Genomic DNA, 20626 nt, shown 5'->3' on the forward strand with positions numbered 1-20626 from the left:
GTCCTCTTGTTTATTTATTAATTTCCATTAGTGTTATATCAGTTATTACATTACACGTGTTGCATGTCAAAATGACAGGCAGCAGTGTGTGTGTGAATATCAATCCCAGCGAACAGCAACATCACGGAGCGCGAAATTTCGGCATCCGACTGAGGTAAGTGAACGAACCAAGAGTGGAGTGACACCGCATTTTCCCATCATTCAGCGGGGCGTCATGGCGGACACTAGAGAAAAAGCGCTGCAGGACTACAGGAAGAAATTGCTGGAACACAAAGAAGTTGATGGGCGACTAAAAGAATGTAAAAGAACATTTAACACTGATATTTGCGTTCGTGCTAGAAATTCGTGTTGTTTAGTTGACTGGTTACTTGTAGATGGACAGGCAGCATTGACTAGCATACCAGCTAGCTAGTGCTTTGTCATGCAGTTAGCTTCTTGGTGGAAATGTATGGAGGCTACCGTGTCTCGCTACCAGCGTAGGAGCATAAACACGACAGTGATACAGTTCGTCCGTTCATTGGATAATTCATATTTTAAGGCCGGTTAATCTAAGAATGTGAGGTCATTATTTGTTAACGTTATCAAGAGCTATAAGTAGAGCTAACGTCTGACTTTTCACGTTGACGCGAGCATTAGCTATAACAAACTGTTCCAGTTAGCTCTTAGTGTGTGTGTATGAAACATGTTGACTGTCCGGTGTTTTCCAGTGAGAGAGCAGCTGCGAGAACAGACCAAACAGTACGAGAAATCGGAGAATGATCTCAAGGCTCTCCAAAGCGTCGGTCAGGTAAATATACTGTGTGGAAATTAATCATTTGGCTTCAACTAAAGACTGAAGGTTAACGTTGTACATTCACACTCTGCATTCACACTCAAGCAATGCAAAGAGAAGACTGTTCACTTGTTATCTGATGACAGAAATCTGAAGCCAGTGACAGTAATTAGATGTGCGATATTTCTGGCTGTTGTAAGTCAACAGACAGAAACAAGCAGTTTCCACCAATGCGCTAGAGTGCTACATACTTTCAGCTGACTAAGCTGCTTTGTGCTACAGGTGAGAAACTAACAGCAGACAATATCAAAAGAGTGATTTTTCTTTTCTCCTTTTCCCCTTTGTGTCCCAGTTAAATAACTAATAGTGAGGCTATAGTACATGAAGCTAATTTCAACACAAACAGAAGGGACCTGATGTATTTTTTTTTATTAGCTAACTATTTGTCTTCCCTGCAGATTGTTGGAGAAGTCCTCAAACAACTCACTGAGGAGAAATGTAAGTCTTAAATTCCCATATATTATAGCAGAGGTAGAAAAGGCTGATTGATTTTATACTTCTCTTTAGTCTTCTACTGTCAGGCTCATTATGCAACACCTATGTTGAAGCCTGGTAATCAATGGAAATAACAAATGTGAATCTGTGACATGTGTTACAGTGTTAAACTCAGGTGTGTGGTTCGTTTGTTTTTTGACTGAAGTCATCTGTGTTTTGCTCCTAAATTACAGTCATTGTAAAGGCTACCAATGGACCCCGATATGTGGTTGGATGTCGCAGGCAGGTAAGGGTTGATCACATTCTAGTGTTTGTGCTGTCTTGTAATGCAGAATTTTCTTTAGGGTTTGGAAGCACTCTGTAGTCACCTCTGAGAGCTTTGAGTGCTAAGTCATTTGATTTTCATCATTTATCAATGATGAGGAAATAAAAATAGGTTTACAAAAGACTCTGTACCAATGACCAAATCTGTTTCTTTGTGTACAATGTTGTAAATCAGCTGGAAGTACTCCATTATTCAGCACTGAGTTATGTAATTTTTAGAATCAGCAGTGGCAGTCTAACTTTATTCTTGTATACTGGGTCAATACAGCTAAAGAAGAAACACACTTCACAATGTTTACATTGTGACATATTAAAAATTATTTATTGTTTAATTTTCACTAATCAAACTTTCTCAAGAAATGCTGACTTGACTGTATAAAATGGAAACTCTTCCAGTTGGACAAATCCCAGCTGAAGCCGGGGACCAGAGTGGCTCTGGACATGACTACGCTTACTATCATGAGGTAAGGTGGATATGATTATTATTTTGAATTGGTTCACCAGAATCGTGTCTCACAGCACTAAGAAAAAGGTTTATAGAGGCTGGGGTCTAACACACCAGGTAAGACCCCAGGTGCAGGCTGTGTAAAGAAGCAGTGAGATCCAGCACATAACAGCAGGATGCAAGATGCTAGCAGGCAGGGCATACATGGAACACCATAACCAAGTGGCTGGAATAGTATACAGAAACATCTGTGCCAAGTGTGACCTGGAAGTCCAGAGGTCAAAACGGAATACAACCTAGAGGATGGTGATGGCTGGTGGTGGCTAACCAACAGTATTACTATTACCATAGTAGTGGACAAGCAGAGGAAGGAGGCCGTAGTGATAACAACACCAGGAAGAAGGAACACAACAAGCTCAAGAAGTAATAAGGGCTGAGAGAGGTGCTCAAGAAGATGTGGAGGGTGAAGGCAACAGTGGTCCTAGAGCACGTGGTAATCGGAGCACTCAAGCTAGTGGCCCCCAAACCTGGCGAGTGGCTCGAGCAGATCCCAGGAAATGTGGAGCTTCCTAAAAACCCAAATTAGGAACACAGCATCTTTTTATCAGGTTGTTATTCAAAATAAGCTACCATAGTAATTCAGTCAGGAAAAAAGAGAGCTGCTTTGATGACACAGGAAAGCTCTGACTAAAAGTTCAACAAAGTGCTCTCCTGCTTTGCAGTACGGCCCTCAGCACTGATTAATAAACAATAGATTTATCACAGCACACAGGTTTGTTTACTTTTACATCTCTGAATTAATAAGTCTGCTGCAGTGGGGAAACTCCATATGGGTTTGCTTTATTGTCATTATATGACATAATGAAATCACAGTTGCAGCTTCCTTTAAATATCAGTATAAATTAAATAATTTTCATACTAGTTGTGCGGGCTTTCATCGACCTGTAGGGCTTGACTGAAGGCATTAAGCTGAACAGATGATGAGCTGGGTGAGAGGAGTCAGGATGTTTTTGGCTCTTCTGCATCTGGAATTGGCGATCTCCTCCAGGAAGGGCCAGAGAGCATCTGACGATCCTCTGTGCTGTGTTTATGACGCTCTGCTGCTTCCACTGTACCACACTGAGATGCAGTAAGTAAGGACACAAGCAGCTTCTGATTCAGTCTCTTTTTACTGAGGATTGGCACAAAGTGCAGACCCTGCATCGCCTTCACTGCCATTGCCCGTGTACTCTCCAACCGTGAGAGATAATTTATGATTGCACCTCCCAGAAATCGTCTCTACCCAGTCTCCATAGAGGGTATAATCCCCTGCAGTCTTACGGAAGGCGACGAGGACCTTCCTGATTTTTGAGGTGTTTAGAAGCAGGTTGTTGGCTTCACACCACTCTGTCAGCAGCCTCATTCCCCTTTGTGATTAGGGATGGGCACTGGTATCTGGTGCCATTATATCGGTGCTTTCTTTTTTCCTGCGATGGAAAGAATTTTTTGGGATTCTAGCCGATCATTTTACCTTTCCAAGGACAGTAGGCGGGCCGAGGTATGTACATTCTTTTAGAGCAGAGCTACCGATTAAAAATGCCCAAGGCAAAGTGGTCAAAAGTCTTGCTGTACTTCACAGCAAAAGATGCAAACTCAGCAGCCTGCAACAAGTGCTTTAAGGTGATACTGTCAAAGGAGGTAACACCTCAAATCCAATGAAACACCTGGTGACGCATAGGGTTTTTTTTAAAAGCCGAGAAATGCACCGTATTTGATAGCTTGCTGCGAGACCTCACACCGAGCACATCTACTGTGGGTGTGGTGTCTGTTATCGGACCCGGAGTCAGCAACATCCCCCAAGAACCAAAAGAGGAGAGTCCTGGCCCCTAGCCCTGCCAGTGTAGCAGAAATGATGACGGATGATGATGCAGCAGCAGCCGTTCTTCTCTGGGCGAGTAGCTTAATGTTGTTCGTGTGTAATTTACGTTTAGTAGGTTAACCACGTTATTAAATTAATGCATGTAAGGTGAACTAGCAAACAGCGTTGTAGTTACATGCGGCTGTCTTCTTGTTTGATGGCAGATGCTCCCTTCACCCTGGCCAAAAAGGCTAAAATGACCAAAGAAAAAGTGGAAAACAGCTAAACACGAGAGGTTTTTGGACAAAGTTTGTGTTTTTTCCATTGTTTAAGCACTGCTTCCAGCCAAGAGTGATACCATATATGCCCTATACCTGCAGAAAAAGTTAACATTGTTATCTTTTTACAAAAAAAAAGCTAAACATGAGAGGTTTTTGGACAAAGTTTGTGTTCTGCATTCTTTAAGCACCGGCACCGTTTCAAAAGTACCGGGTTGGCACCAGTATCGGATAAAACCTAAACGATACCCATCTCTATTTGTGATGAAGCCCATCGGGGTGGTGTCGTCTGCAAACTTAATAAAAAGGAAGCTTCCTGAACTTGGCTTATGTGATGATGCCAGTGTATGTGTGGCCTGTTTTTTCACAGGTACCTGCCCAGGGAGGTGGACCCTCTGGTGTACAACATGTCCCATGAGGACCCTGGCAGCGTCTCCTATTCTGAGATCGGAGGCTTGTCTGAACAGATCCGTGAGCTGAGAGAGGTACAACAAAAATGAAGTCCTCCTCAACTCTCGTGTGCTCTGCATTATTGATCTCAGTGTGACTGGCTCCAGTGTTATATTACGTTCTGTTTGTATGATTTCACCTTCACTAGTCATTGTTTTACATTATATATTTAAATGAGTCTACAATAATGGGGCTGCTGCTGTTTTCCTGCAGGTTATTGAGCTCCCACTGACCAACCCTGAGCTTTTCCAGAGAGTTGGCATTATTCCTCCTAAAGGCTGTCTGCTGTATGGGCCCCCAGGTAACTGTCATTTCCTGGTGTTTTCACATTACAGCGCCAAATCACAGCAATAATTGCCTCAAGGTGCTTTATGTTGTAAGGTAGACCCTACAATACAATGCTTTATTCTCTTGAAAACATTCATAAACCTATGAATATTTCTTCCTAATGCCCAATGGCATGAGGAAGAGTACATCTAACAGCTAGGATCAAGTTAGAATACAATGTTTTCACAGCTTGCCAAGAAATCCTGTGATTTCACTCACTTTAGTCCAAAGAGTCTTCTGTGTTTCTTCTTGTCTTTGTGTTAAAGTGAGGCTGAATAAGCTGAATTTTACTCATTTGTCACTGTAGTGTTTCAAGTGCACCTGATTTTAATCACAATTAGAGTTCTTCATTGTTTTTCATATGTGAAAAGTGACTTTGAACCTACGGCTCTAGTTAGCCTTGGGTTGTCAGTGCAAGCCAAAGTGCTGTACACATTAAAGGCTACACGCTGTAATCACACCTCGATGCAGTGTGGAGCAAATTGTTGCCTAAGCTGAAAATGTCAGCCTTGTCTTGGTTTCAATACACCTTCTTGAACTGATGTAATCACACCAATTTTCACTTAACGCATGGTGTGAATACACCAATAGGCTTCATCATACATCCATGATATGTTTGTTTTATGGGTGCAACAATTTTTTTCCCCACTGATTCTTCATTGGGAGCATAATGTAATCAGCCGTAAAAGCCTGGTGGGGGTGTTGTTGTCAGGAAGACAGGCGGGTGGCATGGACACCCAAGTCTGTGAATGTGATAAATCGAGTAGAACACGATGTACTATCTTTGAAATCCTACCACCAGTACTTCTAATGGTCAGTGATGATTTGTTGTGAAACAGGCACTGGAAAAACTCTTCTTGCTAGAGCTGTGGCCAGTCAACTGGACTGCAATTTCCTGAAGGTGAGTCCCAGCAGCTCCATCAGAGTGTACTGCCACACTTGGACACAGTCACTCAGCTTATTGTGTGTCTGTGTGGCTGCTGTAGGTGGTGTCCAGCTCCATTGTGGACAAGTACATTGGTGAGAGTGCCAGGCTGATCAGAGAAATGTTCAACTATGCCAGGGACCACCAGCCATGCATCATCTTCATGGATGAGATTGATGCCATTGGTAAGTCAGTGTCAGCTCTACAGAGAAGGATAGGAAATGCTTTATCCCATATTTGGGAAATTCTTTTGTTAAAGTAGTAAAGCCGTATTTCCAAAATTCAGATCATACTTAAAGTTAAGACGTACTGAAAACAGGAGCCGTCTTTTTATTTGCCTGCTTGTCTCCAGTTTGAATTAAATTGAAGTACTTTGTAAAGCCATGTCACAGGTGTGAGCTTCAATACTGACACAGCAAGCACAAAGTTCATTCAAAAAAGAGTTGTGTACTGAGTATTTATTTACAGTGAAATTGTTAGAAGGGTGCTTGAGATACTTGTGTTATTCCCTGTAGGTGGTCGACGTTTCTCAGAGGGAACCTCAGCTGACAGAGAGATTCAGAGGACTTTGATGGAGGTAACAGAAGCACCAAAACGCCACTCAGCAGCGCTCTTTGTTGTTTGAATATAAACAGCAAATATGGAACAGTGAGATCGCCTGTTTTGCGTCATGCTTTCATGTTGCAGCCAGAAGGTGCTCAATCCACCCAATACCCCAAGTGTCCAGCTTAGGTGCCTTTATAAAAACTAAAAAACATTTTATTGGACTTCATTTTCCATTCTACAGAATTATATTGTACTTGGAGGGTGTCCTTAGCTGTATCAGTCCCTGCCAATAATAACTGCCAGTTATCAGTTTATTGTAACTCTGCAGTCACATAGTGACTATCTACAGTAAGAAACATACTAAACCAAATGAATTTGAAAGCAAAGTACAAATGAAAGTATAATTGACCCTTAGTGAGTAAGGATGCACGTTTTTACCCTGCACGAGAAATAAGCTCACACACAAAATCTCCATCAAATTGATGCAAAGCTTTTAAAATGGACTGGTTCTTATACAGCGTGCCTCATTCACCCATACGTACAAGCACTTTCTATGTTTTAAGTACTTTCTATATTCTATATACTGGGGCTATTGTCTCGCCTGCTTTCCCCCCTGAGCTACAGCATCTCCACTTTTGTTCTGCCATGTGTGACATGAATCAGAAGTACTCCAAATTTCTGGGCTGGTACTCACTATGCTATCCACATACCACACATTCCCATTTTTCTATACAGGAGACAAGTTTACCTGGAAGTAAAATTGTGTGGTTACAGTGTTGTAAGAGAGAACGTCTGTGATCCTAACATGAGCAATAAAAGCGTCCCGATTCTCTGAGTCTGAGATTAAAAATGCTTTTGGCTGCTCACAAGCAGCACATCAACTCACCCTAGATGCCCTTCCTGACGCAGCCACTCAACCCACCCCACTCATCTGTTGTTATTATAACAGATGTTAACACAAAGACATTAACAGCACAACACGCTTTTCAATCGTCTGTACTGGGTCTGTTTAGGCAATAAGACATCATGTCAGTATGTCGGTTGTTCATTTGAAGCAGACCTTTCCAAACATTTGTTGTTTTTAACTTGACTCTTGTAGTCATCAGTAACATGGTTGCCGTTGCAGTGGACAGGTGCTTAATCATACAGAATACATGACATGTCTGTGTGTTTTCAGCTGTTGAATCAGATGGACGGCTTCGACACATTGCACAGAGTCAAGATGATCATGGCCACCAACAGACCTGACACTCTCGACCCTGCCCTGCTGCGGCCTGGCAGACTGGACCGCAAAATTCGTAAGAACATCTCCTGTTCAGCTTCTCTGTCAGCTCTATGTGAGCCCACGCAAGAAAACCACTTTCCTTTGTCTCTTCCTCAGACATTGAACTGCCCAATGAGCAGGCTCGTCTTGACATCCTTAAGATTCACTCCAGTCCTATCACCAAGCACGGAGAAATAGGTGAGTAGACGAGCATCACCTCAGTCCTGCTGCACTTATCCAATTGTCAAACGGACTCTGTGTTACTTTGGTAGTTTGCTCATTTAAGGTGCTCTGCCTGGAAGTTTCAGCATGTTAACTTGACAAAAATCCCTCAGATGAACAACAGGTTGCTTTCCTCTTTGCTGCCTACTCATGACTTGTACATATCTCTGTTCTTTGAAGGCTTTTTTTAATGTATTTGTTGCAGAATAATCGACACGTGACCTCCGTTTTCACGGATCTAACTGTATGATTACTTTCAGATTTTGAAGCCATTGTGAAGCTGTCAGATGGTTTCAATGGAGCTGACCTGAGAAACGTGTGCACAGAAGCAGGTCAGATGATCATTCCTTATCAGATCTATGATGAGCTCTGAGAAGCTCTTCTCTCACATGGCTCTGTGTATGTTTTCAGGGTTATTTGCCATCCGCTCAGATCGTGAGTACGTAACTCAGGAGGACTTTATGAAGGCCGTGAGGAAGGTGGCGGACTCAAAGAAGCTTGAGTCTAAGCTGGACTACAAACCTGTATAACTTGTCTGTCCTTTTCTTTATTTTTTATTCCTCTGTCATGGATTTGCTGTGTTAAAGTTTGTTTGTTGGGAAGCGGTATTAAAAGAAAAAGGAAAAAAAAAATCCCTCCACCTTCAAGATTGCCAAAAGTGACTTTCATAGTGATGTTACCTGCTGTTTCCACTTATTAGTCGAACCCGCCTCAGTGTTTACACCACATGAAAGAGGCTCTGTCTTATAATCCACACTTGTATAAAACGGTTTTATGTCCACAAATACAACTGTTGCCGAAGCTGTGTTTTATTTCCATCGTTCAGTTTTCTTCTTAATTATTCACAACTGAAATGGAAATTTGACAAAAACATGCTCCTGTTAACTAATCACATCCACAGATGACCACAGAGGTGTTCAGTTTATGTTTTAGTCTGCTTTTAAACTTTTTCAACCAGTCTCTGATTTTTATCTAGAAGGGTGATATTAACCTTTGAAATGCATATTTTAAGATGGCAGCAACTGGGACTGAATAATATGGACCAAACTTTATGGATCCATGATGAAGGTCCTACTTGATTTAATTTAGTGTTATTTATATAGCGCCAAAGCACAACAACAGTTGGCTCTTTAATATTGATTATAAAGACCTCACAATAATACAAAAAACCTAACAGACAGATGACCCCCTATGAACAAGCACATGGTGAAAATAGGAAGGAACAACTCCCTTTTAACAGGAAGAAACCTCCAGCAGACCATCTGCTACCACTAGTTGAGGGTGAAGGGAAAGGAAGAGCGCCAGAGAGTAATAACTAATGAGTAACTAATGCAGAGTGTTGTATAAACACAGTAATTGAAGAAGAAATACGTGGTGCATCGTGGGAAGCCCCCAGCAGCTGAGACCTATTGGAGTGTAAATGGATCCAGTCCTAACTCTATGCTTTATTTCTAAAAGTAGAGAGGGTGTCTATGGAGGGCCAGGAGGGACAATTCATATATTAATTTTAACAGTCAGCCTCACCAATCACAGTCAGGAGGCGGGGTTAATGCTGGTCGAGTCAAGACCATTGCTTTGGCCTTTCAAACTAACTAAACTATCGAGTCTTTCTCTCATGATGTTCGTATGTGTCATGCTCATTTCAGTCACCAATTCTGAATTATAGCTAACATTAAAAACATGTTAAAGGAGGAGAGAGAGCAAATAAATCTGATTAACATCTGATCTTTGAGTTTTTGTTCAATAATCAGCATGACCTGTGTATACACACATAAACTTTATTAAAATGGATAACATTGGTGTCCGTCATGTAGTAACTGTTTGGCTTAACTGTACCAGGCTTGTTAGTGAAACACAAACAGACTAATATTTTATTGTGAATAATAATCATGAGGCTAAACAGGCAGTCCAGCTGCTGCCTCAGAGCCCTGTACACCATGGAGCGAGGATAGCATCTTCAGGATATCTTTCCATTATCTGGAATCGCGGACCCCAACACTGGGACCAGGATGAGCAGTTAGGAGCTCTAAGTTAACCCAGGGTTTCCCAGCATGGGCACATGAAAGCATCAAAGTAATCTAATGGTCATATCTGTGTTCAACATAAACTCATCCTTATTACTGCCAACTATTCCAGAGATGGGGAAAACCTGCATCGTAAAGAACATAAAAATATAGCAGTCAAACGCAACACTTGTAAAAGAGATGAATGCTTCAGTTAGTTGCAGGTCAAAGTGAAATGAATGCGATTGGTTGAACGAGTGTTCGTGATGTGTGTTCTTTGTTATCTGCAATATTTTCATCAAGGTCTTTGATGACCTCTGGTCTTACAGAAACACCTGCAGTTTAATTATCATGGAAAGATAAAGTTGGGTATTATCATAGAAGTGAAAATGTATGCTGTTCCTTCTAATGCATCAAAGTTTTGCTGTGTAGTTTGACACAGAACTCAGAAGATGGAGCTGGACAATGTTCAAGAGTTTAGTTAATGAGCATCAACAGTGAAACTAAACTCTGGCAAGTAGTGATGTAACAAGTTACTGTAACCAGTTTCCATGTTTTTAGTCATCATGTTTAGTAATTAATTACAATTATGTTATTATTTAAATTACAATGGCTCTCAGTTTTTTTTTTACCCTGCATGCTCACACTACAGTCAGCTGAATCAGCTCGTTTCTGGGAGGTGGAAAATGAAGAGATTGACAGCTTTGATGAGTGCAGGTCTGGACAATCTTTTTATTGAATTAAAGGACAAGAAAAACAAAGCCAACAATAACCTTGTAGCTTCCACTTCCACCTTTTTCTACCATAGAATCACCCCGGCCATCACTCTGGGCTGTTTTTCTGTTCATATGTCAAAAGTACAACACAGCTTGTATGCATGTTGTGCAGAACTGTAGCTTTAAATTATTAATGGGTAACTATAAGACAATTATGGAGTAACACAAAAGTGGTGAATATAGGTAATATAATGTATTACTTTTAGGAAGATTATCAAGTAATATTTAATCCATTACTTTTGTGAGTAACAACCACAACATAAGCGGTCACAGTGATGCCACTTTCAGCAAGAGGAGCCAGAAAACATCACAATATTACTGTGAAGACTCCTGTTTGCTGAAGAACTGAGTGAACGTAAGGAACTGTTTAATGTAACAAAAGTACTGCAGAACAACCCGAGAACATCCTTCCATGTATGGTGGAGGCAGTGTCACTCTCGTAGAAAGGAAACTATCCCAGAGGCTAGCTGAAGCACTGCAGAAGTTGGGTAACGCCGTAAAGTCCTGGAGAATGTTTTAAAGAAAGCCACCAGACCTTAAAGGAGCACAGACAGGTCTGATCTGCTGCTAACCAAAACACCTGTCACACAGGCGACAGATCCTTGTAGTCATCTCTTCTATCGTGTTCACCAGTTCACTGACAGTCATTGCTCTGTGTCAGTGCAAACGACTCCTGGACAAAGGCTCTACAGATGGGGCAGTGCTGGAAAAAGGACACGCAGCTGTCACACATGCAGGCGTGTCTGCAGGGCAGCAGCACCCTGTTCACTGCTGCATTCTGACACACCACACAGTCTCTGCCCTCCGTCCCCTCTGACCAGTCCTCCTCCTCCATCACTGGGATCTGATCCTCACTCTGAGTGTCACTGGGTGTGAAAGTGTGCCCCGAATCAGCAGACCCAGACATCCCCCCGCTGTCAGCAGACATGAAAAGAGGCTGCAGGAGACAAGAGATAGGGCCTTGTTACAGCAGTTTAAGAAAAACCTAAGTGCTTGGCAAGCTGGAGATTTTCACACATGTATTGACACTGACAGAGACGACACAAAATATGTAACATTTTGCTAGTCTAAAGCCACAAGATCTGCCTGATAGGCATCTGCAGTAATCTGCATCAGGGTGAGAACTGCAAGAAGAATCAGTGAATTCATCTGAGTGTTCATCCTGCAAGTGACGGGAAAGAGAGCCTGCTCTTTTGGTTTCTAAGCAGCTCGTCAGAGGTTTTGTTAGTTAATTTATTACCTAAACTTAAGTAAAATGATGTCTATAATTAATGACTAATGTTTATTATATATAATGACTTATTAAAGTACAAAAACAAACATCCATCTCAGTTTGCCAAAAACATACAATATCTGATTATAAACTTTGAATTATTTACAGTGAAACAATAAAAGACAATCAAACAACTAAATAAATGTAACTGCTTAAAACAAAAAGAAAAAAGTTCTTAGTCCCATTGTTGACTTCAAAGAGACACATTTCGTTCCTGACTGACACACCACTAGATCATGATACATTTTCCTTCAAAGCACACATTACAGAAGGCAGGAAGCACTGCATTAATGAAACCTAATTTACCACATGGAGCCTTGCTCTAAAAAACTGTCACATTTAAGACTGTCCTTGAAAGAACTGTTTAAACACAAACTTTTTAGAGCCATAATGTGGCACTACAGAATAGTAACCAACCTCCTGATGTTTGTATTGTTGGTGAAATAAAAAAGCTGCTTTTTTGTTGTGCCGGCCGTGGCTGCAGCAATGACTCTAATGGTGAAAACCAAGGAAAGACTGTCCACTTTCACTCTTGGCCTTTAAACATAAGTGCTTCTTGATTGCTGGCTGGCTGCACTGACACAGGAGAATCCAGGAGTCACTGGGATTTATGCTTCAGTGGGAAATGAAGTCATAACTACAAACCCCTCTGAAACCATGGGTGAAAAATAACTGAACAAAGCCAACAACTATTCCGTTTTGTTCTTCTCATGCATTTCTGGCCACTTTTTCACCTCAGTTTTTGAATTTGTCAGTGACAGAATAACAATGGTCTCAGTATAAGGAATAATAAGAATAAGAATAATAGCATCAACCTAGAAATAACAGCAAAGTCCTGACAGTTTGATGAAACTGACATCAGAATGTACAAAGAAGTGGACCTTTTATGTTATTTTTGACATTTAATGGTGTCCTTTAATGGTGTCCTTGAAATCAAATGCCTTGTTATTATTATTATTGTTATTATTATTATTATTATTATTATTATTATTATTGAGCAGCAATGCACGCAGAAAAAGATGTGACCAACCTTTAACTCGTACATGCTCCCTTGTGAGGTGAGGAGGTACTGGAAGAGAATCCGTGCAGAAAGCTTGTATTTGTCATCAGGAACATGAATAACTATGACACTAGCCACCTGAAAGAGAAAACATTTACAATCACTTCTACCAGTTCACCATGTAAATCTGCATTTTTTACCTCACTGTGAGTGTTGCTGTTCTCTGACTGACGGCTGCTCCCACTTTGACAGACTTTAAGTTTTCTTATTAGATAAAACTCATCGTTAGGGTTGGATCAGACTGCTCTACCCACTTTCTCTACCCCACTCCCCTCTTCATTTTGACCACACTGTTACCCTGAGTGAAGGCAAGAGGGTATCGTGTTGCTTCACAGCAAGAAGGTTCCTGGTTCAAATCCCAGTTGGGGCCTTCCTGTGTGGGTTTCCTCCTCACAGTATAAAGAGCCTTAAGACAAACTGGAGATGTTTATAAAATAAATAAATGAAATGATTAAACTCACAATGTCGTTCACGTGTCTGTCTTGTGCCTCTTCCAGGGTCAGCACAGCCACGAGAGGGTAGCGCTGTCTTGGCAGTGGTCCAAAATCAGTGATGCCCTGATCAGCGGGGATCTGTGTGTGCCGCTCCGCTCTATCTTCACTGCTGATACTGAGAGAAGGTCAAAGACACTAACGGCAGGAGACATGAAGACATGCTTCATGTCTTCCTTCATAAGGCAGACATGAAGCATGAAGCTCAATGAGTCAAAGAGCGGAAATGTTGGAAATGATTGCTTTGACTGATGACTAATAACACAAACTTTGCTGCCGCTGGCACAAGAATGTGAACATGTAACAATTAGTCCAGTGCCAATCACCTGAATGGACCTCAAAGGTTCCTACAAGCGGAAACAAGCCACATCTCCACTGTGTGATCCCAGGGACTATGCTGTTGGGGGGCTTTTGTTACCGTGTCCCAAGGCAAATTGGCCAGATGAAGAGAAATTCAGTGAACTCCTATGAAGGGAACTAAACCAGGGGACCAGTCTACCCTGCCCAGAATAGGATTACTAGAGCTACACCCTGCCAGGCCTGGAGAAAGAGCTTGAAGGAGAGTGTCTGATGACCGGACCCTAGCCCACTTGGTCCAGCTGGCCGGAAAGGAGCCCCAAAAAGACAACATGGGCACGCCCACCCCCTCCAGGACACAGCGTTGGGGTCAGGTGCAATGTGTTTCAAGGGGAGGGCAGGGGCACAGACCCTAGCAATTGGATGCCCAGCTATCAAGGCTGGCTGCTGTGACATGGAACAGCCTGAGCTAGTGCGTAAGGTTGAGTGATACTGGCTAGATATAGTCGGGCTCACTTCAATGCATATTCAGGTGCCGGAAGGCTTCCACTTTGGTAGCCTCAGCCTCATCTCTGCTTTTTTTAGATGATGTGGTTCTGTTGGCTTCATCAGGTGGTGGTTGCCACCAGCTTGCACTAGAGTGGTTCACAGCAGAGTTTGAAATAGCAGGAATAAAAATCTCCCATTCTAAATCTGAGGCCAGAAAAGGGTGGAGAGCCCACCGTGGGTCAAGGATGAGTTGACGCCCCAAGTAGGGGAGTTTAGATGTCTCTGGGTTTCGTTCAGGAGTGAGGGAAGAAGGGAGTGACAGACTGACAGACAGTGTGAAAGAAGAAAGAAGAAATTTCTACACTCCAGCTCGACTGAACAACACAATTTTAGATCTCACAGGTCAAAGATCAAGTCTAAACTGTTTGGCAGAGGCATACCACTGAGATACTTGGTTAGCAACAAATAGGATACTGGAATTTCTGGCAATAATAGTAGTGGAGGTTCAGGGCTTCCTGGAAATGCTGGTGGGTGCTGAGCATCATGCCATGCTGGTGGGCATGTAGCACTCCTTGTAGGGTACTGACCTCACAGCCCCAGAAACAGCTCAGGACACAGGACTCCAGACAACAAGGTCTCACCAGCACACCGTCTGAACAGAGCAAAAACAGAAAAAGGTTCAGTGTTCCACAGCATCACCATTTAGAGTTCTTTCCATTGAACAGCACACCGCAAATCAAATTGATAATTATATAGACTACACAGAAACATTCTCTTGGCAGTCAATAGATTTACAGTTTTTTCTATTTAGTACATCCAGCTGGACACCATCCTCTGGAAACACACTAGAATAGGAGGGTTAACAAATGTTTCTGGATGCAGGCATGGAAGTTTCACATCCCCAAATACTTTTGGGCCAAAAAATACCTTTTCCCAGTAACAGCATTATTTCATTCCTCATCTGTTCTCACCAGTAACACTTGCTGATCCAGAACCCAACTCCAGGGCGAAGGGATTGGTCACCTGAACCATCTGTTTCTCAGCGGCTGGTAAGCTGGGCTCTTGCTCATCATAGCTGCGAAGTATAACTGGAACGTCAAAGCCAAACCTACAGAAAAGAGGCGAGAGTAAGCAGAGTCTCTCCGTCTGGTGGTGTTCTCGCTTAAATCTAAACCGATTCGATTAAATGCAGAGGGGTGCACACACTGGCTGGCTGTGTAGAAACATGTTCTTCTGAATTAACTGCTACTATGTTGACTGTAGTCTAGAACATGACACAGTTATGCCTGGAAATGTTTCTACAACCAATTATCAACAATCAAAAATCCAACTCAAGTGCAGATTCTGAACTTTATTGTAAAAGGATTGAACAAAAATAATGCATTGAGGAATTACAGTCCTTTATACAGAGACCCAAATTTTTAGAGCTTCAAATGCAGGTCATATGAGCAATTTGTTTTTTCTTCATCAGCTAACCAGATGCAACGTCTGAATTGTTTCTAAGTGTTGCATGTCCATTTCACAGAATAACATATTCAAGAATAACAGGCAATTATTAGTTTGCAAAATGAAAGAAATTCAGGTAATGAGCAAAAACTTCAGAAGAAGAAAAACCAATTGTCAAGGAGAAAAAAATGACAGATGGCAGAGTTCCTCAGTGTAAATGCCAGCCATTCACCATTATTATCACTGCCATTGTGTACACTGCTCCCAGTGCTAAGGCTATTTCAAATTAGGCACTTGGAGGACTACACGACAGCAACATTGGGCTTCTACCTAAACACTTTAGCAGCTTTGAAGTGATTGGAGGGGATTTTAAGCACAACAGGTTCAAGACTGCGCTCCCCAAGTTCAAGCAATGCAACAACTTTAAAACCAGAGGGGTGAACATGCTGGACTCTTGGTGTACACAAACCACCAACACACATACAAGGCAACCCCCTGACCCCACCTGATCATCTTTCCATTATGCTTGTACCTGCTTACAAACCTCACTGAAAGCCAATGACAAACAGAGGATGCAGCCTTAGCACTTCTACTTTAGGCACACTGAGTGAAGCCTCTCGGCGAGACCACATAAACATCCAAGAGTATGCGAATACAGTAACAAGCAACACTGCACAGTGTACAGAGGATGTCACTGTAGGTAAGAACTTCACTAAATGTGGCAATCAGAAAACCTGGAAGACCACAGAGGTGTGCTCCCTGCTGACACATCACTGCTCACAGCACTCGGTATTAACCCACCTGGACAGTAAAGACAACCACGCCAGACTCCTGTACATTGATTTTATTTTATTTTTTCTCCTTTGGGCGGGGGATCAGAAAAGAATTAAATGGTGAGCCGCGCTACTAGAGTCACATGTCATATTTACTATCATCTACAGGTCGAGGCCTCTGACAACGAATATTATTTTGAAACATCACTAGCCCATTATTTTTTTCACCTCGTTGTTTGTGTGTGTGTGTGTGTGTGTGTGTGTGTGTGTGTGTGTGTGCACATTTGTGAGGTTGTTCTAGTAATCTTCATAATACCCACAGCCCCAAAGTGCACCCCGATGAGACCCAGAAACCAAACTTAAGCAATGGTGAGTACACTAGCGTAGATAACTCCAGGTAGTGTGGTAAGAACATCATCACCGGAACACAAACATCATAACAAAGCCCAGAAGTCCCAGATCGATCGCTCAGTGCAGAAGCTATGATTGTCTGGCAGCATCACCGAGGAAAAAAGATCATCAAATTTGTTATTGCCCGTTAGTTCCAGTCTTAAGGCAGTCATTAGTGACTGTAAACATTATGATTAAAGTATCAATGTGAACGATACTAAACTCAGATTTTTAATTATGATAGTTTCCCCAGTTAGTTCTGAAACCGTGAAAATTAATGGACTGTAAAAAAATAGTTTGGATTGTTTTAATTAAAGGTCAATGCAGTATTTTGTTCAACACAAAATAAGCAAGATGATTGATAGACATGTTACAGCACGCTGCGCCTGACCTACATGCTATGTTATATTATGAAGGCCACATTCAAGTCGTTAATATATAAAGTCGAAGGTTACCTGTGTGGTGACAACGAATGTAAATTATATATCAAAGTGTGGCTAACTATATTAGCTAAATACAACTTACCAGCCGAGGACCATAGCAGCGGTTACAACGAAACAAAGCGACACCACACTAATATAAAAGAGCGGAGAGTACTCGTAGAGTGTGGCTAGAAACACCCCTGCCATTTCACATCAGCTTCAAGAATAAGCGTGTTTATTTAAAAAACCTCATATAACACCTTGGGTTCATTCCAATAATCCATCTTGCTTAGCAAGGTTCTCACTGAGACGTAACCCGGAAATAGCTTCTTCTTCCTTTTTGTTTATATTATGTATTGATGGTTGTCAAACAGCAAAATGGTGCATTACCGCCACCAACTGGTGTGGAGTGAAATATCACAAAAAATTGAGAAAATGCCTGAAAAAAGAAATTTGAGAAAAAAGGCAGAAACCTAGCTTTTTTTCTCAGAATTCTGGAAAAAAAGATGTGCCCACTTTCATTTTTCCCCCAGTGACTTTAATCCACTTCCATAATTTTAAACAGTCTGATAACTTTCACTCCCGGAAGTATCTCTGTGGCTGTCATAGTAAGTAAGAGCTGTTCATATTCTCCAAATACTAAGGAAAGAAGCATCAGCACTTCCTTTAGCAGAGGATACACTGGACCACCCTTTATGAAAGGGGAGGAGAAAACGCAGCCCCATAATTCATTGTGACGGATCATCCGACCATTCACGAAAATAACAACAAAGTAGCAAGAAAGTTGCGCATATCATGTAAATGTTAACTGCATTTTCCATTCATGCTAAGGAGGGATAAGAGTACTTTTAGAAAGTGAGTTCTGGCCCTGTGAATTATGACCGTAGAAGCAAAAAAAATCATAATGGAATACTGCATTTTGTGTTTACTTGTGTTATCCTTCTCTAATATTTAAATTCGTTTGATCATCTAAAACTTTTAAATGTGAAAAATACACCAAAAAATATGAGATCAGGAAGGGGGTGAAAACGTTTACACACCAGCTCACAAACCTCAAGGCCACACCTGACGATACTGGCTGTCTGGGAGCTCCTCCCTGAATCACCAACAAAGCAATATGGGATAGGCAGGCTTTCGCTTAGACCAACAAGAGAGTGGGGAGAATGGCTTTGAGCTGACCAGTGGGAAACATAACTGATTTTACGGCCTTCTGAGGAAGAGGTTTTATGTTTTAAATCAGTCAGACAAAGGGGGATTTCAGAAGGTCACGCTGGGAGATAAGCCTCTGTGATGACCAAAGCCAATTCAGAGCTGATTAAAACAGATGGTGGTGTCCTGTTGTCCTTATGATAAGGCAGGGTGTTAATTTTACCTGGCCAAAGATTTGTTATTTTTCATGCCTCTTTTGTCAGCGTTTTGATAACAGGGGAATTATAGCACCTTAATACAGTTTTACATATGTACAAAGCTGAAGACTAAGAAACAGTAGCTGATACATTTGATATCGTAGCTTCCTCTGACATGGTGTAGCCTTTCTTTACGTGTTTGAAAGGTTTTTCACTGTGTTTACTCTTTCAGACTCTGATTTCCCCATTCAAAATACAGATGAATGTATAATTGATTTTTTTTACTGATGATGGTGTTTTAGACAACATTAAAGAAACAAAAATGAGACCATGTGTGTCTTTATTAGGGATGGGTATCGTTTAGGTTTTATCCGATACCGGTGCCAAACCGGTACTTTTGAAACGGTGCCGGTGCTTAAACGGTGCTCAAACCGGTGCTTAAAGAATGGAGAACACAAAATTGGTCCAAAAACCTCTCATGTTTAGCTGTTTTTTTTTGTAAAAAGATAACAATGTTAGCCTTTTCTGCAGCTATGGGGCATATATGGTATCACTCTTGGCTGGAAGCAGTGCTTAAACAATGGAAAAAACATAAACTTTTTCCAAAAAGCTCTCATGTTTAGCTGTTTTCCACTTTTTCTTTGGTCATTTTAGCCTTTTTGTCCAGGGTGAAGGGAGTATCTGCCATCAAACAAGAAGACAGCCGCATGTAACTATGACGGTGTTTGCTAGTTCACCTTACATGCATTAATGTAATAACGTGGTTAGCCTACTCAACGTAAATTACACATGAACAACATGAAGCTACTCACGCAGAGAAGAACGGCTGCTGCTGCCATCATCATTTCTGCTACACTAGCAGGGCTCCGGGTCCGATAACAGGCACCACACCCGCAGTAGATGTGCACGGTGTGAGGTCTTGCAGCAAGCTATCAAATACGGCGCATTTCTCGGCTTTAAAAAAAAAGCGCTATGCGTCGCCAGGTGTTTCATCGGATTCGAGGTGTTACCTTTGACAGTGTCACAGTATCAGCTTAAAGCACTTGTTGCAGGCTGCTGAGTTTGCATATTTTGCTGTGAAGTACAGCCAGACTTTTGACTGCTTCGCCTTGGGCATTTTTAATCTGTAGCTCTGCTCTAAAAGAACTTACGTACCTGGCCCCGCCTACTATCCTCGGAAACGTAAAATGATTGGCTAGAATCTAAAGTGTATCACAGCTCAGGAAAAAAAAGCACCGAAATAAAGCACCGAAATGTGCGCTGCTTTTCGGTCTGGTTACTACCGTTTATGTCAGAACCGGTGCCATCATGGCACCGGACACCGGTACCCATCCCTAGTCTTTATTATGCTGCACAACGTGTTTGGTGACTTAAACAATGTTAATATTAAAGAAAGAATACCATTCTATGTATGTGTATTTTTAGAAATAGTTTTATTTTACATTTGAATGTGGAGATAGATCAGTCTGAAACCGCCTTTTTATTAAACATTTCTGCTGACACCCAGAAACGAGGCTCTCGAAGACTTGTGATTAGAATCTGAGATTCAAACACCAGATGAGCTCTTAAGTGAGATAAATATACTAAGTGAAAATTTGGAAGTCCAGTGCTTCTCAAATTTTTGTCACTGTCAACCCTTAGGTAACCTTATACTAAAACAATGTAGAAGATAGTGCATCGGATTAGGACCTCAGCTGCAAAGTTTGCATTAAACCAGCAATGTGATTATTCATTACAACAACCAGGAGGAAATGCAGAACAAAGTACATTCAATAACATGGAGATTAGACAATTTTGAATTTTCCACTTCCAGATAATACTCCAAATTATGCTGACTATTATGGGAAGTGTGCCTGAGATGTAGTTAAGTTAGAATTGCGAGGTCATCGGCTGCAAAATAATGTTTCTGCGACTGTACTTAAATAAGGATCTGTCTGAATTTGACTGACTGTAATGTTGTCGCTGGAAGTTGGAG

General features: G+C 41.6%; 2 protein-coding genes and 1 long non-coding RNA gene across 4 annotated transcripts; 1 reads left to right on the plus strand and 2 right to left on the minus strand.

Annotated features, from left to right (window-relative positions):
• Positions 1–164: 164 nt before the first annotated feature.
• Positions 165–8517, plus strand: psmc6 (proteasome 26S subunit, ATPase 6). The gene is made up of 14 exons (XM_085132123.1): positions 165–299; positions 708–787; positions 1231–1270; positions 1501–1553; positions 1988–2055; positions 4522–4636; positions 4815–4902; positions 5768–5829; positions 5915–6038; positions 6369–6430; positions 7577–7697; positions 7781–7861; positions 8146–8217; positions 8297–8517. The coding sequence occupies exons 1-14, from the start codon at positions 215–217 to the stop codon at positions 8413–8415; spliced, it is 1170 nt and encodes a 389-aa protein (XP_084988249.1). The 5' UTR covers positions 165–214; the 3' UTR covers positions 8416–8517.
• On the minus strand, positions 7470–10184 carry LOC146502664 (uncharacterized). Its single transcript, XR_014869192.1, has 2 exons — positions 9213–10184; positions 7470–9150 (listed from the first exon to the last, which is right to left on the minus strand). It is a non-coding gene; the product is annotated as an uncharacterized LOC146502664 (long non-coding RNA).
• A 416-nt stretch (positions 10185–10600) lies between these two features.
• cgrrf1 (cell growth regulator with ring finger domain 1) lies at positions 10601–17643 on the minus strand. 2 transcript variants are annotated; one of them, XM_085132127.1, is made up of 6 exons: positions 17566–17643; positions 15246–15382; positions 14749–14926; positions 13459–13606; positions 12968–13075; positions 10601–11601 (listed from the first exon to the last, which is right to left on the minus strand). In XM_085132127.1, exons 1-6 carry the CDS (start codon positions 17574–17576, stop codon positions 11299–11301), a joined length of 885 nt encoding a protein of 294 aa, XP_084988253.1. In that variant the 5' UTR covers positions 17577–17643; the 3' UTR covers positions 10601–11298. The 2 variants fall into 2 exon arrangements, with proteins under 2 accessions (XP_084988253.1, XP_084988251.1); XM_085132125.1 differs by having other exon boundaries at positions 17409–17641.
• Between the last annotated feature and the right edge of the window lie 2983 nt (positions 17644–20626).

This window comes from Neolamprologus multifasciatus, chromosome 15 (assembly GCF_963576455.1).
Source record: "Neolamprologus multifasciatus chromosome 15, fNeoMul1.2, whole genome shotgun sequence".
In the NCBI taxonomy this organism is placed as follows: Eukaryota; Metazoa; Chordata; class Actinopteri; order Cichliformes; family Cichlidae; genus Neolamprologus; species Neolamprologus multifasciatus.

Bases quoted from the DNA above. Each gene is read 5' to 3' on its own strand.
- cgrrf1 (XM_085132125.1), bottom strand. From the start codon at position 17,512: ATGGCAGGGGTGTTTCTAGCCACACTCTACGAGTACTCTCCGCTCTTT. The intron at 15,383-17,408 runs GTAAGTTGTATT...TCTTTTCTGTAG, and splicing joins GCTGCTATGGTCCTCGGCTG to GTTTGGCTTTGACGTTCCAG. The intron at 11,602-12,967 runs GTTGGTCACATC...TGTCTCCTGCAG, and splicing joins GGAGCATGTACGAGTTAAAG to CCTCTTTTCATGTCTGCTGA.
- psmc6 (XM_085132123.1), top strand. From the start codon at position 215: ATGGCGGACACTAGAGAAAAAGCGCTGCAGGACTACAGGAAGAAATTG. The intron at 1,271-1,500 runs GTAAGTCTTAAA...CCTAAATTACAG, and splicing joins ACAACTCACTGAGGAGAAAT to TCATTGTAAAGGCTACCAAT. The intron at 4,903-5,767 runs GTAACTGTCATT...GTTGTGAAACAG, and splicing joins TCTGCTGTATGGGCCCCCAG to GCACTGGAAAAACTCTTCTT.